The following is a 20,237-nucleotide window of genomic DNA, read 5'->3' on the forward strand; positions in this document are numbered from 1 at the left end:
TTGCTTCAGTGCTGCTATTCTAACTTTGAAGTATCTTGAGCCTGTACACAGTGTGTGACAATAGATTCAATATACCCCAAGATTAAAAACAGTAATCAAATTAAACCTACTTTATGCAGTACTAAAACCTTACAGAGACCAGCTAGGGAAGCCTGTGCGTTCTGAAGGCATTTCCTTAATGCAACCCAAAACCTGTTTTAGGGAATTGGCTTAAAGAAAAGATTTTTGCAAAAATTCTCACTGCATCTTTATTCAGTGTCACCATTGCAGTGAACGAAGCTGACAGACACCATAAAAATAAAAATCTTAGGTAAATAACAGTTAAGGTCCTTCTTTACCTTGAAGCTATTTAGAGAAATTTTGAAACAAGTGCAGATGTTCCTTGTGGCTGGCTGAGAAATCTACAGCTGCTCTGAGGCTCACTAAGATAAGGTCTGTAATTCATGAGCATGGGCATGAGGCAATGGGGAAAAGCCAGGTCTCAGGGGAAGACTCAGCAGGCACTGGAAAATCTGATGCTGCTGGTAATTTTGCCCATCCTTAGTCCAGATCTGCCACTATGAGAATGATCCTCTCCTCCGAGACCCTCAGTGAAACAGAGGTTGGTTTTGTTCCCACAGAGTTCTAGGAAGAAATAAGGGTGACTCACCTCTTGGTGCTTCAGAAGTTTTTACTTCCACTTGATTCCTCCTTATTCTCGAGAATGTGAGAAATAAACCCATGATTTGAATTTGCATGGCTAAACATACCCGTATAAAGCTTGATATGTAATCTCCTGAATCTACTCATCTCCCTTCTCTTTCTGTTCCCTTTTCTCACTCAGCCCGGTGAACTTAAAGACTGGTTTGTAGGCCGAAGTAATGCCCAAGGGATAGATCTAAACCGAAATTTCCCTGATCTTGATAGAATAGTCTATGTTAACGAGAAAGAAGGTGGCCCGAATAACCATCTGCTGAAAAACATGAAAAAAGCTGTGGACCAGAATCCTAAGGTAAGTAGGGGCTGAGTATCGGGTCACTTACGTGCCCATCTCTTCCCTTTTATGCAAGCAGACATGTAGCAACCTTGAAGAGATGTGTGTATGGTCTTTACGATTCACATTCTTCTAAATAGTTTGTTCATTTTGTTAAATTTATCCATCTGATGCTTCTTGAATTTTTTCTCAAAATGGCTTGCTGTAGTGAACTCTTTTGATCCACATTGCTTAATCCTTAGACAATTCCTCGCTCAAAACATCTTTTATTTTTAAGGCGAGAGATTGTGTAGCCTTCTGCCTTGATTTGAAGCTATTCTTGCAGATATTCTGCATTTTTACCACTGCCAGAAATTCACTTGTGTATTGTGCTTAATTGCGTTGCTGGCTAGATAGCTATTCTCACATACAATACATGCATTTTTGTTAAGCTTAAGCCTTAAATCTACAGGCGTATATCTGGAGGGATTTTTATCTTCTTGTGTTTACCCTCAGAGGAGGTTCTGGAAAATATAGTGTTGTGAGTGTAGTCCCATAGGATTGTGGCCTAAATAACCATATTCTGTCTTCAAATTCAAATTATTAAATGAAGTAATTTTACTTTCTGTGCAGAGAATAGCCTACCAACGTTTATTTTGAATTAGTTTGTTTTCCTTGATTTAAAATTTTGTAGGCTTTTTTTTTTAGCCATAATGGGAAGAAATATAAGATTGAGATTGCTTTATTTGCTGTCTTATTCTCAACTAATTTACACCAGTTTTAGACTCATATTAATCTACTTAATTTGTAATTATGAATCTGATGTAAAGGACTGATTTTGTTCTCTCTGAAGCCAAAATAAAATTGCTGTTCATTTAAATGTCTTGCACAATATATGTGATAATAATTAAGCCCACTATACATAATTGAATAAGTTTCTATGTTGAATTATCAATTTGTAACTGCTGGTAATGCCATTTTGTTATAGCTCGCTCCTGAAACAAAAGGTGTCATTCACTGGATTATGGATATTCCCTTTGTGCTCTCTGCCAATCTTCATGGAGGAGACCTTGTCGCAAACTATCCTTATGATGAGACTCGGAGTGGTATGTAATAGAAGTTAACGTGAAATAGTAGGAGATAGATAGAAATCACATTCTATGCTTATTTCACTGCAACCTAAGGTCCACTTTGTAAACATGTTGTTGCCTTGTAATGACTTATTTTAGCACATTAATCACACGTTCAAAGCTAGTCGCTGTATGACTGTGTTTTCTAGTTTTGAAGATGTTAGTTTGCTTCAGTAGAGTTACATCACAAAAATGATGTAATACCTGAGGGAATCGTGGTCCCTCAGATATTTTAATCATGGCAACTTAGCATTTAAATTAGCTGGGGCTGTTTGTACCCTATTAACTGAAGCGCGAGAGATGTGCCTAGGCTGCCTGAATGATCTAAGGCTTCTCTACTTGCACCTTTAAAAAGTGACTTTCTGAAAGCGGTAGTGTGCTAATAGAAATAACTATCATTGTTCCCACTTTCTCAGTATTGGTTCTATATAAAAAGGATCACGTTGTGGCAGACGCATTATCATTTAGCACACAGCAATATTTGTTTGTTTCTTCTGCCACTAGGGGATGTGCGCATGACTGAAATGGTTATAAGATGATGGTATTGTTTACGATTGTCTTCCTTCAATCTACTTTCTCACAGTCTAATTGCAAATTCTTTTAACATCACACCGTAAAATTCACTAGGGAGAGACCTTTTTCTATGTACTGCGTGTACTAAGAAAATATCTAAACCCTAGAATAGTTTAGATTTTGTGGTGCGCTTTGAAATTAATATTTTCATAAATATTAAGATTGGTATGAATAGTCACCTTAATAATTGCCTGTACCACGTTGTCCCATTGATGAAGTATCGGGGAAATGTTAATGTTATTAAGATAATGCTAGAGTAGATAGGGCACTTACCCAAGTACAGAGAATTTCCAGGCACAGTTCTGCTGTGCAGTGCTGGTAGTCTAGGTTGTGAGCCCAGTCGGTATGACTGCCCTTTTAATAATCCTTGTTCCTGGACTGCTTTTCCTCCCTAGGCAGCGCTCACGAATACAGCTCCTGCCCCGATGATGCCATTTTTCAAAGCTTGGCTCGCAGTTATTCTTCTTTTAATCCTGCTATGTCTGATCCAAACAGACCACCGTGTCGTAAAAATGACGATGACAGCAGCTTTGTGGATGGAACAACTAATGGTGGTGCATGGTACAGCGTCCCGGGAGGTGAGCCCCACTGCGTGGGGGTTCAGCGTCTCTGGTGGTTGTTTTAAGCTTGAGTTTTCACTAGTTTAATTACAGACTGGAATACTGCAATAAATTCACAACTTTTGGTGTGGTTAAGGCTAAATCAGAGAAAGATCACTCACCACAGTACATTTACACAATCCCATAAAGCTCATCATGATGCCTATTAAAATATTCCTCTTTTATTGCTTTTTATACAGTTTCTCCACACAAGGTTTGCAAATTTACTAGTTCTACGGTGGGTGAGTGATTGCCATGCTATCATGAGAGCTTAAGAGTTGGGTTTTTTTTTTAATTAAAAAAGAGTAAAAAATCCCCTGGTAAGCCCTAATGAGAGAGAGCAGGCTACTGACTGTTCGTTTTAACCTCAATACTGAAAGTGTCCAACCTTGAAAGAGGTGGAGAAGCCTGATTTTGCAATGGTATTGGCAATGGGCGTTTGGCTTTTGATTTCTGTGTGAACAAAATCCAGCCATGAAGATAATTGCATCTCCATACTTTGCAGCTCAATTAGTACCTGACTCCTGCCCAGGTAGTGTTCCCCTAGACTTTGGTAGAGCCTTCCGTGCAAAGAGGAACAGCAGAGCTCTCATCATCGCATCAATGGATAATTTTCCAGGAGAAGTCTGGAAGAGTAGCGTGAAATGAAACATATCATTCCTTTTTACTAAGAATTTTGATATATCATTTTCTTTGTAAACTGAGGCAAAAAAGGTTTGGGGATAGCTAAATTTTTCAGTCTTCTGTGTCTGCTAAACTGAGACAAAACTTTGGAGCAAAAACTGAGCTGGGGATTTCTGAGCTAGAAACTCAACTACGTTGGAGTGATTTTCCTGTGCATTGGCTTTGTGGTTAGTACCAGATAACTTGGAACACACGTACCAGTTTTATTGTTTCCTTTCCTCTTAATATTCAATTACAGTTTCTGAATGAATTTTAAGTTTTTACATGGAATAAGTAGGAATCTCTCAAAGCATTAGGACAGCTTAGGTGGTAGCCGAGCTCTGCTCCTGTTACAATAAAGGGGGCACTAGAAGAGGAAAATAATTAAGCTCGTATAAAAAAATTAGAAGCAGAACAATGGCTGGTAGGGCTCACACAGCCAGCAATTGCCTGCTTAAACTTAGAGTTGTTATTCCCAATCTTCACAGGAGCAGCATGTTTCCTCTGCTGTAGTACCACAGGTACCAGGGACTGGGTATGAAATGAAATGTTGACATTTCTGAATATGACTAAAAAGCAAAAATTTCCCTTTGTGTGAAGCTTTCCACGTACTTCAAATTGGAACCATTAAAACACCCTTGACAAAACAGAGTCTGCATAATTTGAAAAAAACCTCAATATAAACAAAACATTGAGCAGTTTAATAGTTAATTTTTGTTTCAATTCAGTCCAAAAATCATCTTAATGAAATATTAAGTATTAACTACAAAAACATGGACATATTTAACTTCAGCTTCTTTTTCCTTAGGAAAATGCTATAAAAAACAGTCTTTCCATTGTTTTGATGAAATGCTTTGATTCAGACTAAACTGCACAAGCCAAAGGCACATTTTTCCATTGGAAAAACTTGTAGGAAAGTTGAAATTATTTCCTCCTTTCGGATCTTACTTTAAGTTAGACTGCAAATTCCCCAAGCGAGCCCTTTTTCTCATGTATTTGTACAGAAGTTAGTAGACAGAAATCCTAGTACTAACCAGGATCTATGACCCTAATATGGTACAGCTAATAAAAAATAGAGAGGCAACAATGTACTTTGGACCATACAACATAAGTCTATTTTTTTCCCCATGTGTAGAAATCAACTGGCAAGCTGTGACTTTTGAACAAAACCTCCATGGTAATGTTTGCCACAGGCTGACTTAAAAAAAACAAAAATAATTCAGCAAAAACAGTTCTGTCGTTTCCATGTCTAGTGCTAAGGAAAATAACTGAACATTGCTTAGCTCAAGTGAAAATTTTCTTGGAAGCTTTAGTCTGAAAATCTCTGTCTGGAAACTGAAATGTGGCATGTGAGTTACCTGTTGTATCAGTGACCTCTTGCTATCCATATGATAACGCACTCAAAGTTAGCAGTGGCATAAGCTATTGAGAAGCCATTTGTATTGCTTTAGGAGAAGTATTTCATTGTATATCCTTACCAGAGTTCAGAATTTATCAAGAGGAACTCTCTGGGGACCTTGTCTCCATGGGATCTGCTCCGATTCGGAGCCAAGGTGGTGCTTCTCTGCCTTTGCACCTTTGGGTTGCTGTGGGCTGTTCTGGGTCCTGCGAGGGGGCGAGAGTAGCTCAGTGTCCTGTGGGCATCTAGAGGTTTGTCTGGCATCCTTGTGTGATTTCCCTGGGTTGAACAGAGGCAAAACAAGAGGCCTTGCCACAAGTTTGTAGAGAAAGGAGGAAAACTGCAGCAACGTGACTGGGAATAGAGATAGAAAAGAGGTGAGGGTAGGCACCGGAGCTGTGTTTGGTGTAGAAAGGAGTGCATGGCTTTAGCAGAGCAGCGGTGAGGGAAGGAAAAAGGGGAGAGTAGAGGAAAGCTGAGCCAAGTGAGAGAGACTTTGCTCTCCTAGATGCCGCCTTGGACAGTACCTATTCAGACCAAGAGCTCTGACCTAGGAAGGGCTGATTTTTCTTCCTCAGAAATTACTAAAGTTGCTGTTGCCCTGTAGAGCTTATTATGGTGCCTCCAGTTATGTTGCATCAATTTCTTTGCCCGTATCACTCGCCTGCAGGAACTTCTACCTTCTGTAAAAGACAGCACTACGTGGTGGACCAGCAGCAGTCTTCATTGGTTCCTCAGTATGCAGGGATAGTATATGGGTGGTTCTCTCGTGTGAGTTGGTTTTGCCTATGTTTTTCCGAATACCTGTGCTCTTTCAGTAGTAAGGCTGAGCATCTGGTAGCAGCCCTTGTCTCAAACTGGAAGCAAAGATGAACCCTCCATTGCGTTCATGTTCTGTCTTTCCCTCTTGTCAAATCTTAGGATTTCTTCATCAACCTCAGGCAAGGTGGCCAATTCTCCGTTCAGGTTTTGGGGTGGAGAGAGCAGATGATGTACAGGAATATTTGACACTTGCTTCCATCGCTTAATACACTTTGAGAATTTTCTCACCATTACCTGGTTAGTAGTTACCTTCTTCTCTGTAGCAGGGACATGGAAAAGGTAGCTCCCCCAACAGCATCTTGGTGCTAAATCTGAGACCACGATGCCTGTTACACTTGCTTTGTATTATTTGTCATCTGTAATTAGTTGATTCTTGTAGGTTTTTCACAGAGCAGAAAGCAAAGGCAAAGAGGTCATTCTTCCATGTTCGGGAAAGGCCCCGTTAGGCACCAGACCTTGGGGAAAAACAAACCTGTACATAAAATCCATGCTATTTTTAACTCTGGTCCTCTCCCTGTCAGTGTGTAATTAATGATTTCAGTTATGCACAAGAAAGCCAAATTAAATTTGCACAGCCAGCTTTAATTTTGGCATTTCCTTAGCTGTCGGTTGCATAACTTTTCAACATTGATAATGTTTTTTTAATGTATGTTTTGTGTGGAATATCTATTTGGACATATAAATGAGAAGAGCAGATAGCAATGAAGTACTAACTAGCCACATGCCTGTTCTGCTTGTTCGGTCATTACAGAGTCACCTGAGTCTAATCAGATTTGTGTCATTACAAAAATAGCATTTCAAAGCAGCTTACATTGCTGTACTATTAGGCTATTGTTTCAGTGTCTTTATTTTCAGATACTGTCAAATCACTCTTGGCACTCCATTAATTCATTCCTAACTCCAGTTACCTTTCAAGTTACCAGTTTTTTAAGCAATGTTAGGTAAATTTTTTTTAGGATTTTGTACATGTGTAGGAGGAGGCGGCACACGTTCTCCCTGTTATGCACAAGGCTCAAGTTCATCCAGTCCTGCTGAAAGCTACTGTCTTTCTATGTGTAGAAGCTGAACTAGCTTAGTGCTGTAGCTTGTAATTCAAAGTCCAAGTAATTCTGGTGCCTGGGCGCCAGGCGCACACCCTGCGCTCCGCTTTCTTTGTGAAGGTTGGAGTTCCTTTTGCTAAAAGCTGAAGAAATTAATTTTGTTGCATATGCTAAGCTTGTTTATGTGAGTATTAACATAGAGACACTGTCATCCTTCAGGACAGTGGAGCAGTGCAACAGAAGAGTGTGTGTGTTGCCCAGTTTCAAAGAAAAGTCCTACTTGGGGTCAGCAGTGAAGGGCATGAATCTCGGTTATACCTGAGGCCTGCTAAGCCTTTCTGATCTTCAGAGAGTGGTCCCTGTTAAAGCACAGTAAAGCTAGTCTGGCGCTATCCTTTGTTAAAATGGGAGGCTTTGGGTGTGTGGTGGTGTGCGTGCATGTGATGTGCGCCATGCGCATGACAAGAAGGAACAGGGCAGTTAGAGAGCTTGACCAGTGGCAGCAAGGTTGCCGCAGAGTTGCATAAATCTTTTGAAATATATCGATTTCTTGGATGTTGCACCTAATTGCCACGTTAAATAGGCAGGTAGAGTGCAAATTGTATGTAGCAGCCTGATGCTCTCCAGAATACAGGTGTAGTAGGCCACAGTTTAGATCCAGGCTCCCTTCACCCCCTTCTCCATCCCAGAGATTCAGATCATCACCTGCAGCTCGGTGATGCAAGCTGAATTTTTTCGGGAGCAACACATACAAACTGTGGACAAGGACAGGAGCTGGGAAACAAACTATAGGATATGGACATTGTGCACAAAACTGGAAAATGTATTGCTTCTTTATTCTGTCCTTGAGAAATTAGGGCATCCCTTGCTTTGGGACATGGGGATGAGGGAGAAGTTTCCAGAGAATTGGAGTAGTAATGGTCAACGAGTTGTTGGCACCACAGTAAAATTACATCATGCCCTTCAGCTCCCAGTTCTTCTCTTCATGGATTCTTTCTTTCTTATAGAAGAAAGGCAAAAATCAAGAAAAACAACATTATCTAGTGTCTGGAACAGATGCCTGGCAGTCAGCACTGCCGTCAGGATTTTACTCCTGACTCTGCTGCTCTCTCGCTGTGTACTGCTGAATGGTCCATCTTGCTTTCTGCCTGCTGGGACATCAGAGCCGTCCCTCCCAAGAGCATCTTTGCCTCCTGTGTCCTCATTTTTCAGCCACTTAAAAAAGGCTTAGAAATAAAAAGGTTCTTTTAGGAATCTGAAAAGTCCCTGTTCATATCAGTAGTTAGGGAGTCTCATTGCCTGGTTGACCAAAAATAGATTCACTCTAATGTGTTGGCAAAATCCCACCTGACTCAATCTGTTCGCTGCCCTCGGTGTTCTCTTTTGGATATGACATCAGCTCTCTGGACGTTTCTGGACCGGTGCACAACAACGGTGCTTTGGTAAAGAGACTGCATTAGGTTTCGTATGTAGCTTGCACGGGGGAACATAGGGCTGAATGAATTAGCTGTGCTTGAAGCGCTTTATAATCCCTCAGTGACCACCATGGGAATGCTCAAAATGCTTGGTAGCCGCCGTCTTTTCAGTCCTCTGTTTGAGAATCCACTGACAGAAAAATTTCCCTATAAATGAAGTTTGTAGAAAGTTTGCTTTTTTAATTCTTTTTTTGGTGGAAAATCATAAATATTTGGAATCTATGCTGAGAAGCTTGACAAAGAATATTCCTTAGCAATCAGATGCTTTTCTTGTAAGATGAAACCCTCTATTTTCAGAGAAAAAACCCCATGTTTTAGGACCCGTCTTTATAAACCTCTTTTTCAAAGGCACTTTATCATGTTTCATTTGCTTTATAATTAATTGTCATTCTTCTTGGTTTACAAAGTGATCACATTTTACTTTCATCTGAAAATATTTTAGCCATAATCAGAAATAATTTTCTGTTCCTCAAAAGAAAGAAAAGTAATTTATATGTCGGGTAGGAGTATACAGGGCAGGTGCAACATCAGGTAGAAGTATACAGGCTGGATGTTAAGTCTTTCTAAGCTTTCCTTGGGAAGAAAATGTCCCTGGGAATGAATTCTCTTGTTGGTTTCTCTGATTTAATGCCTCTGATTTGAGAACTAAGCTGATTCAATAGAACTGCACCAATAGTATTTATAGCTATTCTTAACAGCCCCAGCATCTCACGTGTCCCCCTTTACTCTGTTTACCTCAGAACCATGCAAAATGCAACACTAACTCTCTTTTCTGGCATTGTAGGAATGCAGGATTTCAATTATCTCAGCAGCAACTGCTTTGAAATCACAGTGGAGCTGAGCTGTGAAAAATTCCCACCTGAAGAAACTCTGAAGGGCTACTGGGAGGACAACAAGAACTCCCTTATCAATTACATCGAGCAGGTAACAAAAAAGAGGATGGTAAAACTCTAGTCATTGTACAGGAAACTTCTAAAATTTGTGCTGTGTGAACATCTAATTCAACATTTCATATTAATCCAATTGATGCTCCGTAATGCTTATGTATCTCTAAGGCGGTAAATCCTGTGTGATCTTTCTGAGCATGTGGAATAGAAGAAAAGAAGAAAGATGTTATAATGTGGAATTTATCTCACCTTACTTAAACTGTTACAGACATTTAATTTATATGATTTGTGTTGGCTTCCTCGATGAAAAGAAATACACATCACCAGAGTGTATCATTCGTCTCCCCAGCACTGATGTGTATACTAAGAGGAGATGGGTTGCCCTCTACAGATAGCAAAGTGTGCCTACAGACGTGACGTGAATCGCTCTGGATGCACAGGGCCCCAGAATGGCTGGATGAGACTGTAGCTGCCAGGCAGTTCAGTGTAATGTCAGGGGACATCTCTAATCCTGGCTTTGTAGATACTGCGCTGCTCTCTGAGGGCATGAGCTGCTGATATTCAACATAGAGCTGTCTATATGATGATTCCATTAAAAATTATACAAAATCTGGTGAGAAGTGTAAAACGTAGTTGTGGGTTTAGATAATCTTGTGCTAATGGGGTTCTAGAAGGTAAGACTCCTGAAATAGATCTCTGTGCGTGCTTGGGGTTTGGGTTTTTTTGCTGGTGTGGTTTGGTTTTGGTTTCGGGGGTTTTTTTGTTGGTTTGTGGGTTTTTGGTTTTTTCATCACTCCATGCCAATGTAACAGGCCACAGTGAAATGATTGTTCCAAACAGTGTGGGAGTTTTGAATTTCTGAAACCTGGATATTGTAGTTAAAGATCACAAATATATCTAATATCATTAATGGCTGCACATTTGGGTTGTGAAGTCAGAAACATACTTTGTTAGCAGAGCTGGTCACATGATACATTCATTTCTTTAAGAATTTATTTGTGCAGAAATGCTGTAGTTAGCCAGAAATCTTAAATATTTGAACATTTAAAATGTTTGAGTTATACTGTTAGTAAGTTGTGTGTAGGCTGAGAAAAAAGCTGTATCCGCCCTGCATGTTTTTACCTCTTTATTATGGGATCCACCTCAAATTGTTCAGCTCTTTTGCACATGGGTTAATTTTCTCTGACTCATGGAAAACTATGATGTCACTGCATTTTCAAAATTACTGATGTGTAAGAGGTTATTTTGCCAACTTCCTTTGCTCCTGCGGAGCTGCTGGCTTTATCCGTGAAGTTCAGATGGTCTATCTGGCAATGGTTTTTATCCTCCTACAGGATAAGAGGTCCAGCTCTGTGCTCCAGCTCCCCCGTGACTGCTGAGGACAGTGCAAATATGTACTTTCTGCTTTTCTAAGCCAATCTGTGTCAGGCTTCTCCCACAGTGTAACTTAAAGGAATCTGGTGAACTAAATTATAGGAGCTGAATACACCATACAGGTTCGTAAAGGGGAATGTCAAAATCTCAAAACAAAATTTGCGATCCACAAGTCTTTTCAAATGCCACAGAATCAGAGAGAAGCCTAAACTCCACAGCACTTCCCCGCTTAATTTCCAGGCTCCCAATGAGATGCATCTCTGCACAGGTTCAAAACGTCCCATTCTCCTTGAACGCTGAGAGCTCCATATCTCAAGCTGTGAAAAGGTGGTTGATCCTCAGTGTCTTGCCTCTGAGGAGCTCAGTCTGCTTTCAGATCATGCTTAAGAAATACTAACAGGACTGGTCTCTCCACACACTGCAGCCAAGTCGGTGCTTTATTTTCATATATGCTGGGAAAAGACAGATTAGGTGCTGCTGGTGCTGTTGCTTTGAGTATGTTGCCTAAGAGGCAAGAAGGAACTAGGACATGACCCACCATCACCTTTCTCTTACAGGCCATGTTGGGGGTGTTGTGACTCTATGTGGTCCCAGCTAAAAGACCTGGATGTTTTGAGTGCACAATAAAGACCTCAAGCATCTCACATAGACATTGCCCATCGAAGCCCAAGTGCCTGCATTTATCCTTGTTAAGGTTTCACTTTCAAGCAGTTATGTCCATTATTAGTCCTAAAATCTTACAGTTGATGAAACTTTTTAAAAAAAAAAAAGTGGTTTTTTTTTTTTTAGACTGCCTTTCAAAGCTTTTCAGCACATTCATTAATCCCCAGTGACAAAGACTTTCAAGTCAGTGTTTATGATTATGATTTGCTGCATATTTCTGAGAAGTGCTTGCATTTCACAGAGAAATTAGCACTACCAGCTGAATTATTTTTCCTCTTCACCATTTGTTCCATTATGATGTTTAGTAATTATCCTTGATAGTTGTCAGCATGTAGACTGTGGGACCTATAACATGGATCGTTAGATATATCAATAGATACTTCACTGACAAAAATGCCATCTTTTCTTAAGAATTTTCCAGTGTTTCCCATGTGTTGCTGACTTTATTTATTTATTTTAGATTCATCGAGGAGTGAAGGGGTTTGTTAAAGATCTTCAGGGCAATCCGATAGCAAATGCTACAATTTCTGTGGAGGGGATAAGCCATGACATTACATCAGGTGAGTGTTGTACCTCATCAAAACAGGAAGTGCTAGAACACACTGCTTCTCCCTCTGCTTGGCAGCCTGGAGCCATTTCAGATCTTGTTGCCTGAAGCTTTAAGGGAGCACCATTTTGAAGCCAGGACAGGCATGTTGTGCCTCAAGAAGCTTGTTGCCTGCAGGATTTCATGAATCTTTCTCTTGTATTTTGCTCTCAAAGTAGCTGGACACTGGTTATTGGGACTTCATAGATCTCTGGCGTGAATTGGTTCTGGTGGCTCTTGGTTATCCATGCTTAGTTTGTCTTCTAATTTGTGGTGCAAGTAGTGTTTCACACCTCTGCCAGGATTTAAAGTCCCATTGACAGTGCCATTTTGGGTTTGAAGGCTAAATTTTAGTCCCAAACTGTTATATTACTTGTGATGTGATCATACCTTTTGGTACGTAAATTCTTGACAGATTTTCAGTTTACGTAACTTTCTCCTGTGAAGATAATTTTTTTTTCTCCTGTTTACAATTATGTGACTTTTTTTGAAGGGTGATTCTAAAAAGTGGAAAGTATCATGTTGTTCATAGAAAATTCTATGTCACCTCTTTGGTGATGTGCTTTATTCTAGGGAAGAATTCAAAGGTAGCTCACACAGTGCCAACTTGCAGCTTCTCTGGACACCTATGCTTTCTTACTCGGAATGACAATTTTTTTTTTTTGTTTGTTTGCACAAGATACTAATTAGAAAAACAATAATAAAATGTCATTGCTTTATGCATGAGCTTACGTTACGGTCCTTTTCTCAATGATATGTCTTACTATACTGTTACGGAGATGCAGAATACTATGAAACAGGACTAGCAGACCCTTCCATTGGCTTCGATTTGTGTTTGTTCTCACATCACCTGCAAAGAGGGCAGCATTCCTGCCAAGCACGAGAACAGTCTATGATAACATTAGCCACCTTCTTTCACTGTATATAAGAAGGCAAAAAGTATAAAGGCTGAAAATAAATTTTCAGGGATAATAAAATGGGAGTAAGCTGTGCAAAGAGGTATTTTGAGGTACGACTGATGCATACGGTATTACAGCTCATGCTTCTATGGTACAGAAAAGCACCTAATCATGAATCCTCTCACATCATTGTGTGTGTATAAGTCTGGAAGTCATGTATTGTCAAAACAGCGAGGAAAACAAGTACTTGAATTTTAGCACATTCAAAAAGAAGGATAAATGTTCTTTGGCTTTTTTTCCCCCTGCTCCTTTGTTCATGAGTTAAAATTCAGCTTTGTTCCAGTGCCAGGAATTAGAATAGATCATTATCATAGCTCTGCAGCAGTATTTTTTCCCTTTTTGTTTTATGAAGAGAAAAGTCTGGGAACAACTGGACTGACTACTGACACTTTTTGACCATGTGAATTGCAGACATCTAAGTAACATTTCCCTCTGTGCTCTGCGAAGCTGCAGATGTGCTGAAAAAGCATTTAAGGAACTGGCAGTAAGAGCATGGCCAAGTCTTTTAAATGGCACTGCTAACTGACCTTTAGAACAGCCTTGCAATGTTTTCTGGAGGTAGAGAAATTCAGAGTATTAGCCTGTGACAAATTAGATGATTCCCCACTTCTGGTGAGTCTTTGTGAAAATGGGAGAGGGTCGTTTCTATAGAGGAGGATGATGCGTTTTTATTCTGAGACTGAAAAAGATGATCTGCAGTAACACTCAGTGCAGTAGGAGCCTTTCTTTGACACGAGTGGATCAAACTTTAATTTCTTTGTTTCGCTAGACGTTGGATACTGAAACATGTAGATATTTATGCTTCAGGGATGATACGCATGGAATATTCTAGGAAATTATGATTTATAGCTTTCTCTGCAAGATAAATTGAAAAAAGTGGTCCCGTTTATTTAAATTTGATGATAATTAGATGTATTTACATTTGGATTTTCAGAATACTGGGGGACATTCAAAATTCACATTGCATTGCAAACTGAAACTCAGACACTTTACAAGAGCAGTACATTGGCTGAGGGTGCCTTTGAGGTAGAATAATGTCCCATGTTGTCCTTTTCTTCAGTGTGCTGGAGAACCTTCAGCCTCAGCAGGCAAAATCTTTCATGGTGGCTACAGCACAACTTCAGAGTTTAAATCTGTGTTTTGGTTACCTGAAAAGAAGAAGAAAATCTGTAATATGTTCATACGGCCCTTACAGAAGAATCTTTTCAGGACAAAAGAAATGTGTAATTAGTTTTATACATATTTATTTGGATTTTTTTTTTCTTCTTCTCTACAGCCAAGGATGGTGATTACTGGAGATTGCTTGTGCCTGGAAATTACAAACTTACAGCCTCAGCACCAGGCTATCTAGCAATAACTAAAAAAGTGGCTGTGCCCTTTAGCCCTGCTGTTGTGGTAAGTGCTCCTGTGTATGTTGGTTTATCATCTATTATTTGTAAAAAAGAGTCTCTTATTTTTCTTTCCTTCATGGTGTACATATAAGCACGAGGTGATTTTTCAGAATATGCTAATTTAGAAGACAGATTGGAAATCTAATTTTCTAGTACTTGCTGCACAAGCAACTGAGAGTAATCTCATTGTACGCTCATTGCATCTCCTGTTGGAGATTTAAAATGAAAAGACACAGAGAGGGGTAATATTAGGATACTTACACTTTTTTTTTATTGGTTGATGTGTGAATAGCCAATCAGATAAAAGATTACAGAGTATCTTTAAATATTGCAATGCAAAAAGTAAGAGATGTTGAGGTTTTCATTGAGATATGATACTTTTAATCTAAATTGTCAAGCTGCTATCTGCATAGGTTAAAACCAGTGTTCATCTCTGTGCAGAAAAATAGTGATGGAGCTCTGCTTTGTGTAGATAGCTAACACATATAGTGAATAAGACCTAGGCTGCATCTAAGAATTTGGAAGAATTACTAATTAATCCTCTGTAAGGTGTGGATTCCACTCTTAACAATTAAAATAAATGCTTATTTCTCTAGCGTGTATCGTATGCTAGGTTATACTACACTAGCACATCGTATCTACACTAATGAGCCATGTGTCAGAACAGTTCCCTGGATCTTCTTGATGGCATAAAATTGAATATATGTTTTGATATGCTGGGGGTCTGCATTGCTAGGTGTTAGCAATATGCTGATGATACTTTCTATTATACGCTAGAAGATTTTTGTGGCTGGCTATTATTCAAATTTAATTTCATGGACTCATATTTTTTTGAAGTGTTTAGACAAGTCAAAACTGGACAGATGTCTGGTTTCTTTTAGAAATGTCACTCACTTATGTGCATTTTGTAGATAAGTGTACTGTACTGATATGTTAGTATTGCACATATTTAAATCAGCCCTGAGAGACTTTGGAATAAACCTAGCCTAAAATGGAAGGTACCTGCCTAAACCTCATGTCTGTGTTAAACAGCTTCTTTCAGTAAGTAACTCTTAAAAGCTTACACTTCTCTCTCTCTGCAAATCTTACCAATGTTTTTGATTCTCTTATGCAGGTTGATTTTGAACTGGAGTCATTGTCTGAAAGGAAAGAAGAGGAGAAAGAAGAGTTGATGGAATGGTGGAAGATGATGTCAGAAACACTAAATTTTTAAATTAAGATTTTGGCTTTACAGCTTTTATTCTATTATATGTTGACTTAGTATAATGTACTGTGGAAGGTCCCTATATTCTAGATTTTGTGCACTTCACAATAATTAATTTTGAATTTTTAAGTCATCTTTTGATTAATATGATTATAAATAACTACTAGCCTCTTAGCTATATAAATAAGTTATTAATTTTCTTTCATATTGTTATAGAAAATTTACTCTTATATACAAATCAGAAAAAAATGAGTGAATGTCTCTGCCGCCTATATGGAAGTACAATCTGTTGTGTATTATTTGCAAGTTCAGAATATGTAGGTTAACTCTTGATTTTTCAAAAAGAAATATGCTGTAGTCAGTTCCCAATACTGCCAGAAATATTTGACAGTGCATAGTAGTAGACAGTGCTCTTTACTGAGTTCTATAATGGATGTTATTGAAAAGATTTATAATAACAGTGTGTGGTGTAATACTGTTTTGCAAGGATTAAAATTCAGTATAACATTTTGTATGTGTCTGGTGTTGGGGCTATTTAACTATGTAGGAAACATAAGCTGACTTCATTTTAGTAAGAAGAAGGAATCTGCGTAAGCTCTTTTATTAAAGATGGCATGGAAAGAATTCAGGAAATAGCAGAGCTTTATTCCTTAAACTGTTAATGATATTTCAAGATCAGTTTTTAATTATTTCTCATGACTTACTAACAAAATGAAAACTTCTGAATGGGCAAAGAAGAGGAGCTTGTGCATCTTGTTAATATGCTGCTTGTGTTTTACAGCAAGAAAAAACGATTGCTTCAGGTGATGGCTGTTTTAATTAGATAATTACCTTTTCAGTAATCTTTACATTTGTCAGTGATGTCTAGATAATCAGCCATAAGTTCATATGTTCACCAAAAGCTACGAAAACATTGCAGTTTAGACAATGAAAGGGAAGTCTACCGAAGACATGCATTTAGTCTCATAAGCCAAGAATGGGTTCGTTTCCGACTTTGTTTCTCTTGCTGCTTAGTCTTATCTAAAGCTAGAAGCAGGATATCTAAGTGAGAAATCTTTCAGTGTGATGAAATTTTCCCAAAATACTTGAAGATAATAAAAAAAGCAACTGTGGTTTTAAAAGTTCCTTCTTTCTCCCATTCTTTTTAGTATACTTTGAATTAACTTCAGTATTTTGTCTAAGATGAGTGAAACATGCAGAGTCAGAGAATACACATGAAGTGCAGTGGGTGCAAGTTTGGTATAATTCTTCTGAAACCGCTGCCGGTACGCTACGTGATAGCAACTAAGCATCTCGTCTGTTTGAAAGCTTACACACTGTTGCTAGTCTATTTTAATTCAAGATCAGGTGTTTGATACAGATTCGCTTCCTCTGTTTCTTTATTATCACTGTCTGTGTTTTGATTAGCATATTATTTTAGTTGATGCTGTAGGAGTTCAGTACCGTTCAGAACCAGCCAACAATGCACTATCATACTCCCACTGTAAGTGAATAATCACATGTTCAGGAGTAGGATCCAAATTTACCTCCTTTGGGTACTTAAAAATCTACTGAAAATAGTGTTTTTTGAGAATTTTAAATTCTTTAATTAAAATAACACTTGGTCCTTCAAAGTAACAACAGGCTTAAGGTTTGACACGCATTGATAAGTTGAACAGCAATAAAAAGGCATAAACTTTCTCTCATCCAGAATTTGCTATTTAACCTGTAGCTCACTTGGGTAGTAGATATTTAATTCCAAACTTCAGGGGGACTTCACTTGCTGTAAGTCATTAAGCAGTGATGAACTTTGAATCTCCATTGCAATGAGGAACTCCTGTGGCAAATAAAGAATTGTATCTGAATGTGTCTTGATAACAACTTGTGGGTAGCTGCGCAGAAGGGTGCGCGTAAAGGATGCTCAGTTACACCAGCTCGGGGGTTTATGACAATTTGAAAAAGTCTAAGACACGTAGCACAACAACCCACACTGCCTGGAAGTAATGATACTGTTTTCAACTGAACCAGGTAAAATCAAAGCAAACAGTATTAAAAACGAATTAAAACAAGAGACTGCTGGCATGCGGGCATATGGCTATTGGAGTGTTTCTGACCTGTAAACTAATGTAATAATGCAATTGTATATTTGTGGAGAACACCCTGCTCTACCCCTTCCAGACCTAACAATTTCAATCCAAACGATGTTACTACGTGGTGCGATGCCTTTCATGCATCCAGTCTTCCCGTGTGGTGGATTCTCTGGCATAGTTCATGCAGACATTACATCAAAGTGATCTCATAACAGGTTTCTAATCCTTACTTGTGTTACATGTGTGAGATCCTCTGGGCTACTGCGTCATGCATTTGTGATTAAATGTAGTGTCCCTTAAGTGATCTCTTTGTTTTGCTCTAGATGACTGCTTGCTATTACAGTGCTGAGAACAGGTTAAAGTGATTAAATGTTACAGCACCAGAACCACTGCCACTGTTCTTGCTGCAGGTAAACATCCTTAAGAACAGCATAGCCAGGATTCTCCATAAATGAATTCATTATGTAGCTTTCCTAGCTGAACTGAGCTGTGTTGTAGGTCTGTGTATGTTTAAATGGAAGATTAAAGTGTTGTGTGATGCTGAGCTTTTGGTTAAAAGGGCACATGCTGTACCATTGTACAATAAATGTGCAGGTTTATTTAAAATGTAAAATGTGTGAATAATTTACAGGTTCAAAATGTGACCTCTTTGGCTGTGTGTGTCTGCAGAGTATGCCATAAACATCCTCAGTGAGGTGCATGTGCCAATTAAATTGCTGTTTGAACAGAGAAACAAGACTGGGATTAGTGCCGGTATCCCATTGAGAGCCATCCATAGCCCCTTAACTTTGTGCCAGAACATCCTCCTTTTGGAGCATACATCTTTCTGAGCACTTTTCCCATGCGGGTTTGCAGTAAAGTCATGGATAAGAATAAGATGCTCTGCATCCATGTAGGGTCAGTGGGGACAGGGCATACAATTCTGCATCTCTCTCCCTTCCCCAGTATTTACAAATGTATTCTTTTTCCATATCAGTCCTCAGGATCAGAAAGCGCAGTGTGCAGTGTCTTTGCAAACCCGCAGTACTATGTATTCCTTGTAACTACGGTGGTCAGGGTTATAATAATGAAATAATGCAAATAAAGTCACCGCGTCTGAGTTATGTTTCCCTTTTCCTAGGTTGTGGTGTTTGTGTTGGTATATGTGAATTCACGTGTAGTTCTGGCTATTTCTGAGCTGATAATAACACATTAACGTGTAAATTAAAACCGAGATGGTATGTAAGAAAGAATTGCTACCAAGTTGTTTTTTTTTTTTCTTTTAATAGACCTAACAGGTGTGTTAGGAACCTAATAACTAGCCCATGAAAGGAAAGAGGATTCAGCGAAGGATGACAGGTAGATGTAGAGAAGTTGGAATTTAAATTTAAAAGGTGCAGCTCCCTTGAGCCTCATTCAGGCCTGTGGAGGCTGTAGACTAGCAGCAGTTTAATGTCCACCTCTCTAAGAGTTCGAGCAGCCATCTGGAGCTTCTCGGTAAACCTGCTCCAGTGGAGGAGGGCCTTGTTTCCCGCTTGCAGTTAGCACTGGAAATGCAGGACCCAGAAACATCACCACGGCACTTGCTTTCTGCCTTCCTGAACCTTGCAAAGAGCTCGTTCTAATCGTCTCCTTGCAGGTATTTTCTTTTATTCCCCCTGTACGTTTCTGTTTATGTAGAGCTACATCTGTTGTGAATAATGGAGTGCTTGTTAATTTGACTCATAAGTTCGGTCATTGCCACAGCCCCTCTTCCAGTGTTTCTGACTTCTATAATTAAACCCAGAAAACAAAAACACTCAGGAGATTTTCTGAAAGACATGGCATAAAAAAACCCCAGTGGGTTGGTTTGTCTCCCGGCTTGTGAGGGTTTTGAGTGAGCTTGCTTCAAGTTTCCATTTTTAAAGCCTGCTTTAGGGGGAGAAGAAAATGACAACTGAGAAGTTGATGTAATCCTGTGTCTCCAGGGCCTTAGTTTTGAGCAGTATAGCAAGTATTGCAATAGACAGTATAAAAATGAGATTTTTAGAAACAACTACTGTTTACTTTTGCTTACTGTGATAATGGGAGTATGTTAATTGAGTTAAATGGCTTTGCCGTGCTGATCTTTCTTCAGCCCTCCTTATTTTGCCTCTCCATGCCCCAGGCATTATATTTCAGCAATGACTTAAACACATCCATGATTAGGCACCATTTATCACAGTGCTAGACTTTCCCTGAATTAATGGTTAATAATTCGTGTTATTTTATCTTTGTCCTACTTTCGTATTCAGTTAAGCCACCACAGATTTTTGTAATCATGCTTCCCTCTGTGAACAGTGGAAATTGTCAAAGAGAGAAGCCGAAGAGTTTGGCTCCTGCATTGGGAATGTAGAGGGAATTTGACATCTGGGAATGCAATGGAAGCAGTTTAGTATTGTGAAATAAGTAGATTTTGTAGACCTTTTTGCTAGTCATTCTTTAGTAAAGGAC

The 20,237-nt window shown here is 39.1% G+C and overlaps 1 protein-coding gene across 1 annotated transcript in view; it reads left to right on the forward strand.

Annotated features, from left to right (window-relative positions):
- The window catches only part of CPE (carboxypeptidase E), a 59,531-nt gene extending 42,689 nt beyond the window's left edge, over positions 1 to 16,842 (forward strand). Inside the window, exons 3-9 of the mRNA XM_074589826.1 lie at positions 824 to 991; positions 1,941 to 2,058; positions 3,051 to 3,233; positions 9,438 to 9,577; positions 12,038 to 12,137; positions 14,399 to 14,517; positions 15,628 to 16,842. Coding sequence (XP_074445927.1) covers positions 824 to 991; positions 1,941 to 2,058; positions 3,051 to 3,233; positions 9,438 to 9,577; positions 12,038 to 12,137; positions 14,399 to 14,517; positions 15,628 to 15,726 — 927 coding nt within the window. The 3' untranslated portion in view covers positions 15,727 to 16,842. The remainder of the gene's footprint in view (positions 1 to 823; positions 992 to 1,940; positions 2,059 to 3,050; positions 3,234 to 9,437; positions 9,578 to 12,037; positions 12,138 to 14,398; positions 14,518 to 15,627) is intronic.
- Positions 16,843 to 20,237: the final 3,395 nt, after the last annotated feature.

Source organism: Larus michahellis, chromosome 5 (assembly GCF_964199755.1).
Source record: "Larus michahellis chromosome 5, bLarMic1.1, whole genome shotgun sequence".
NCBI classification, from domain to species: Eukaryota; Metazoa; Chordata; class Aves; order Charadriiformes; family Laridae; genus Larus; species Larus michahellis.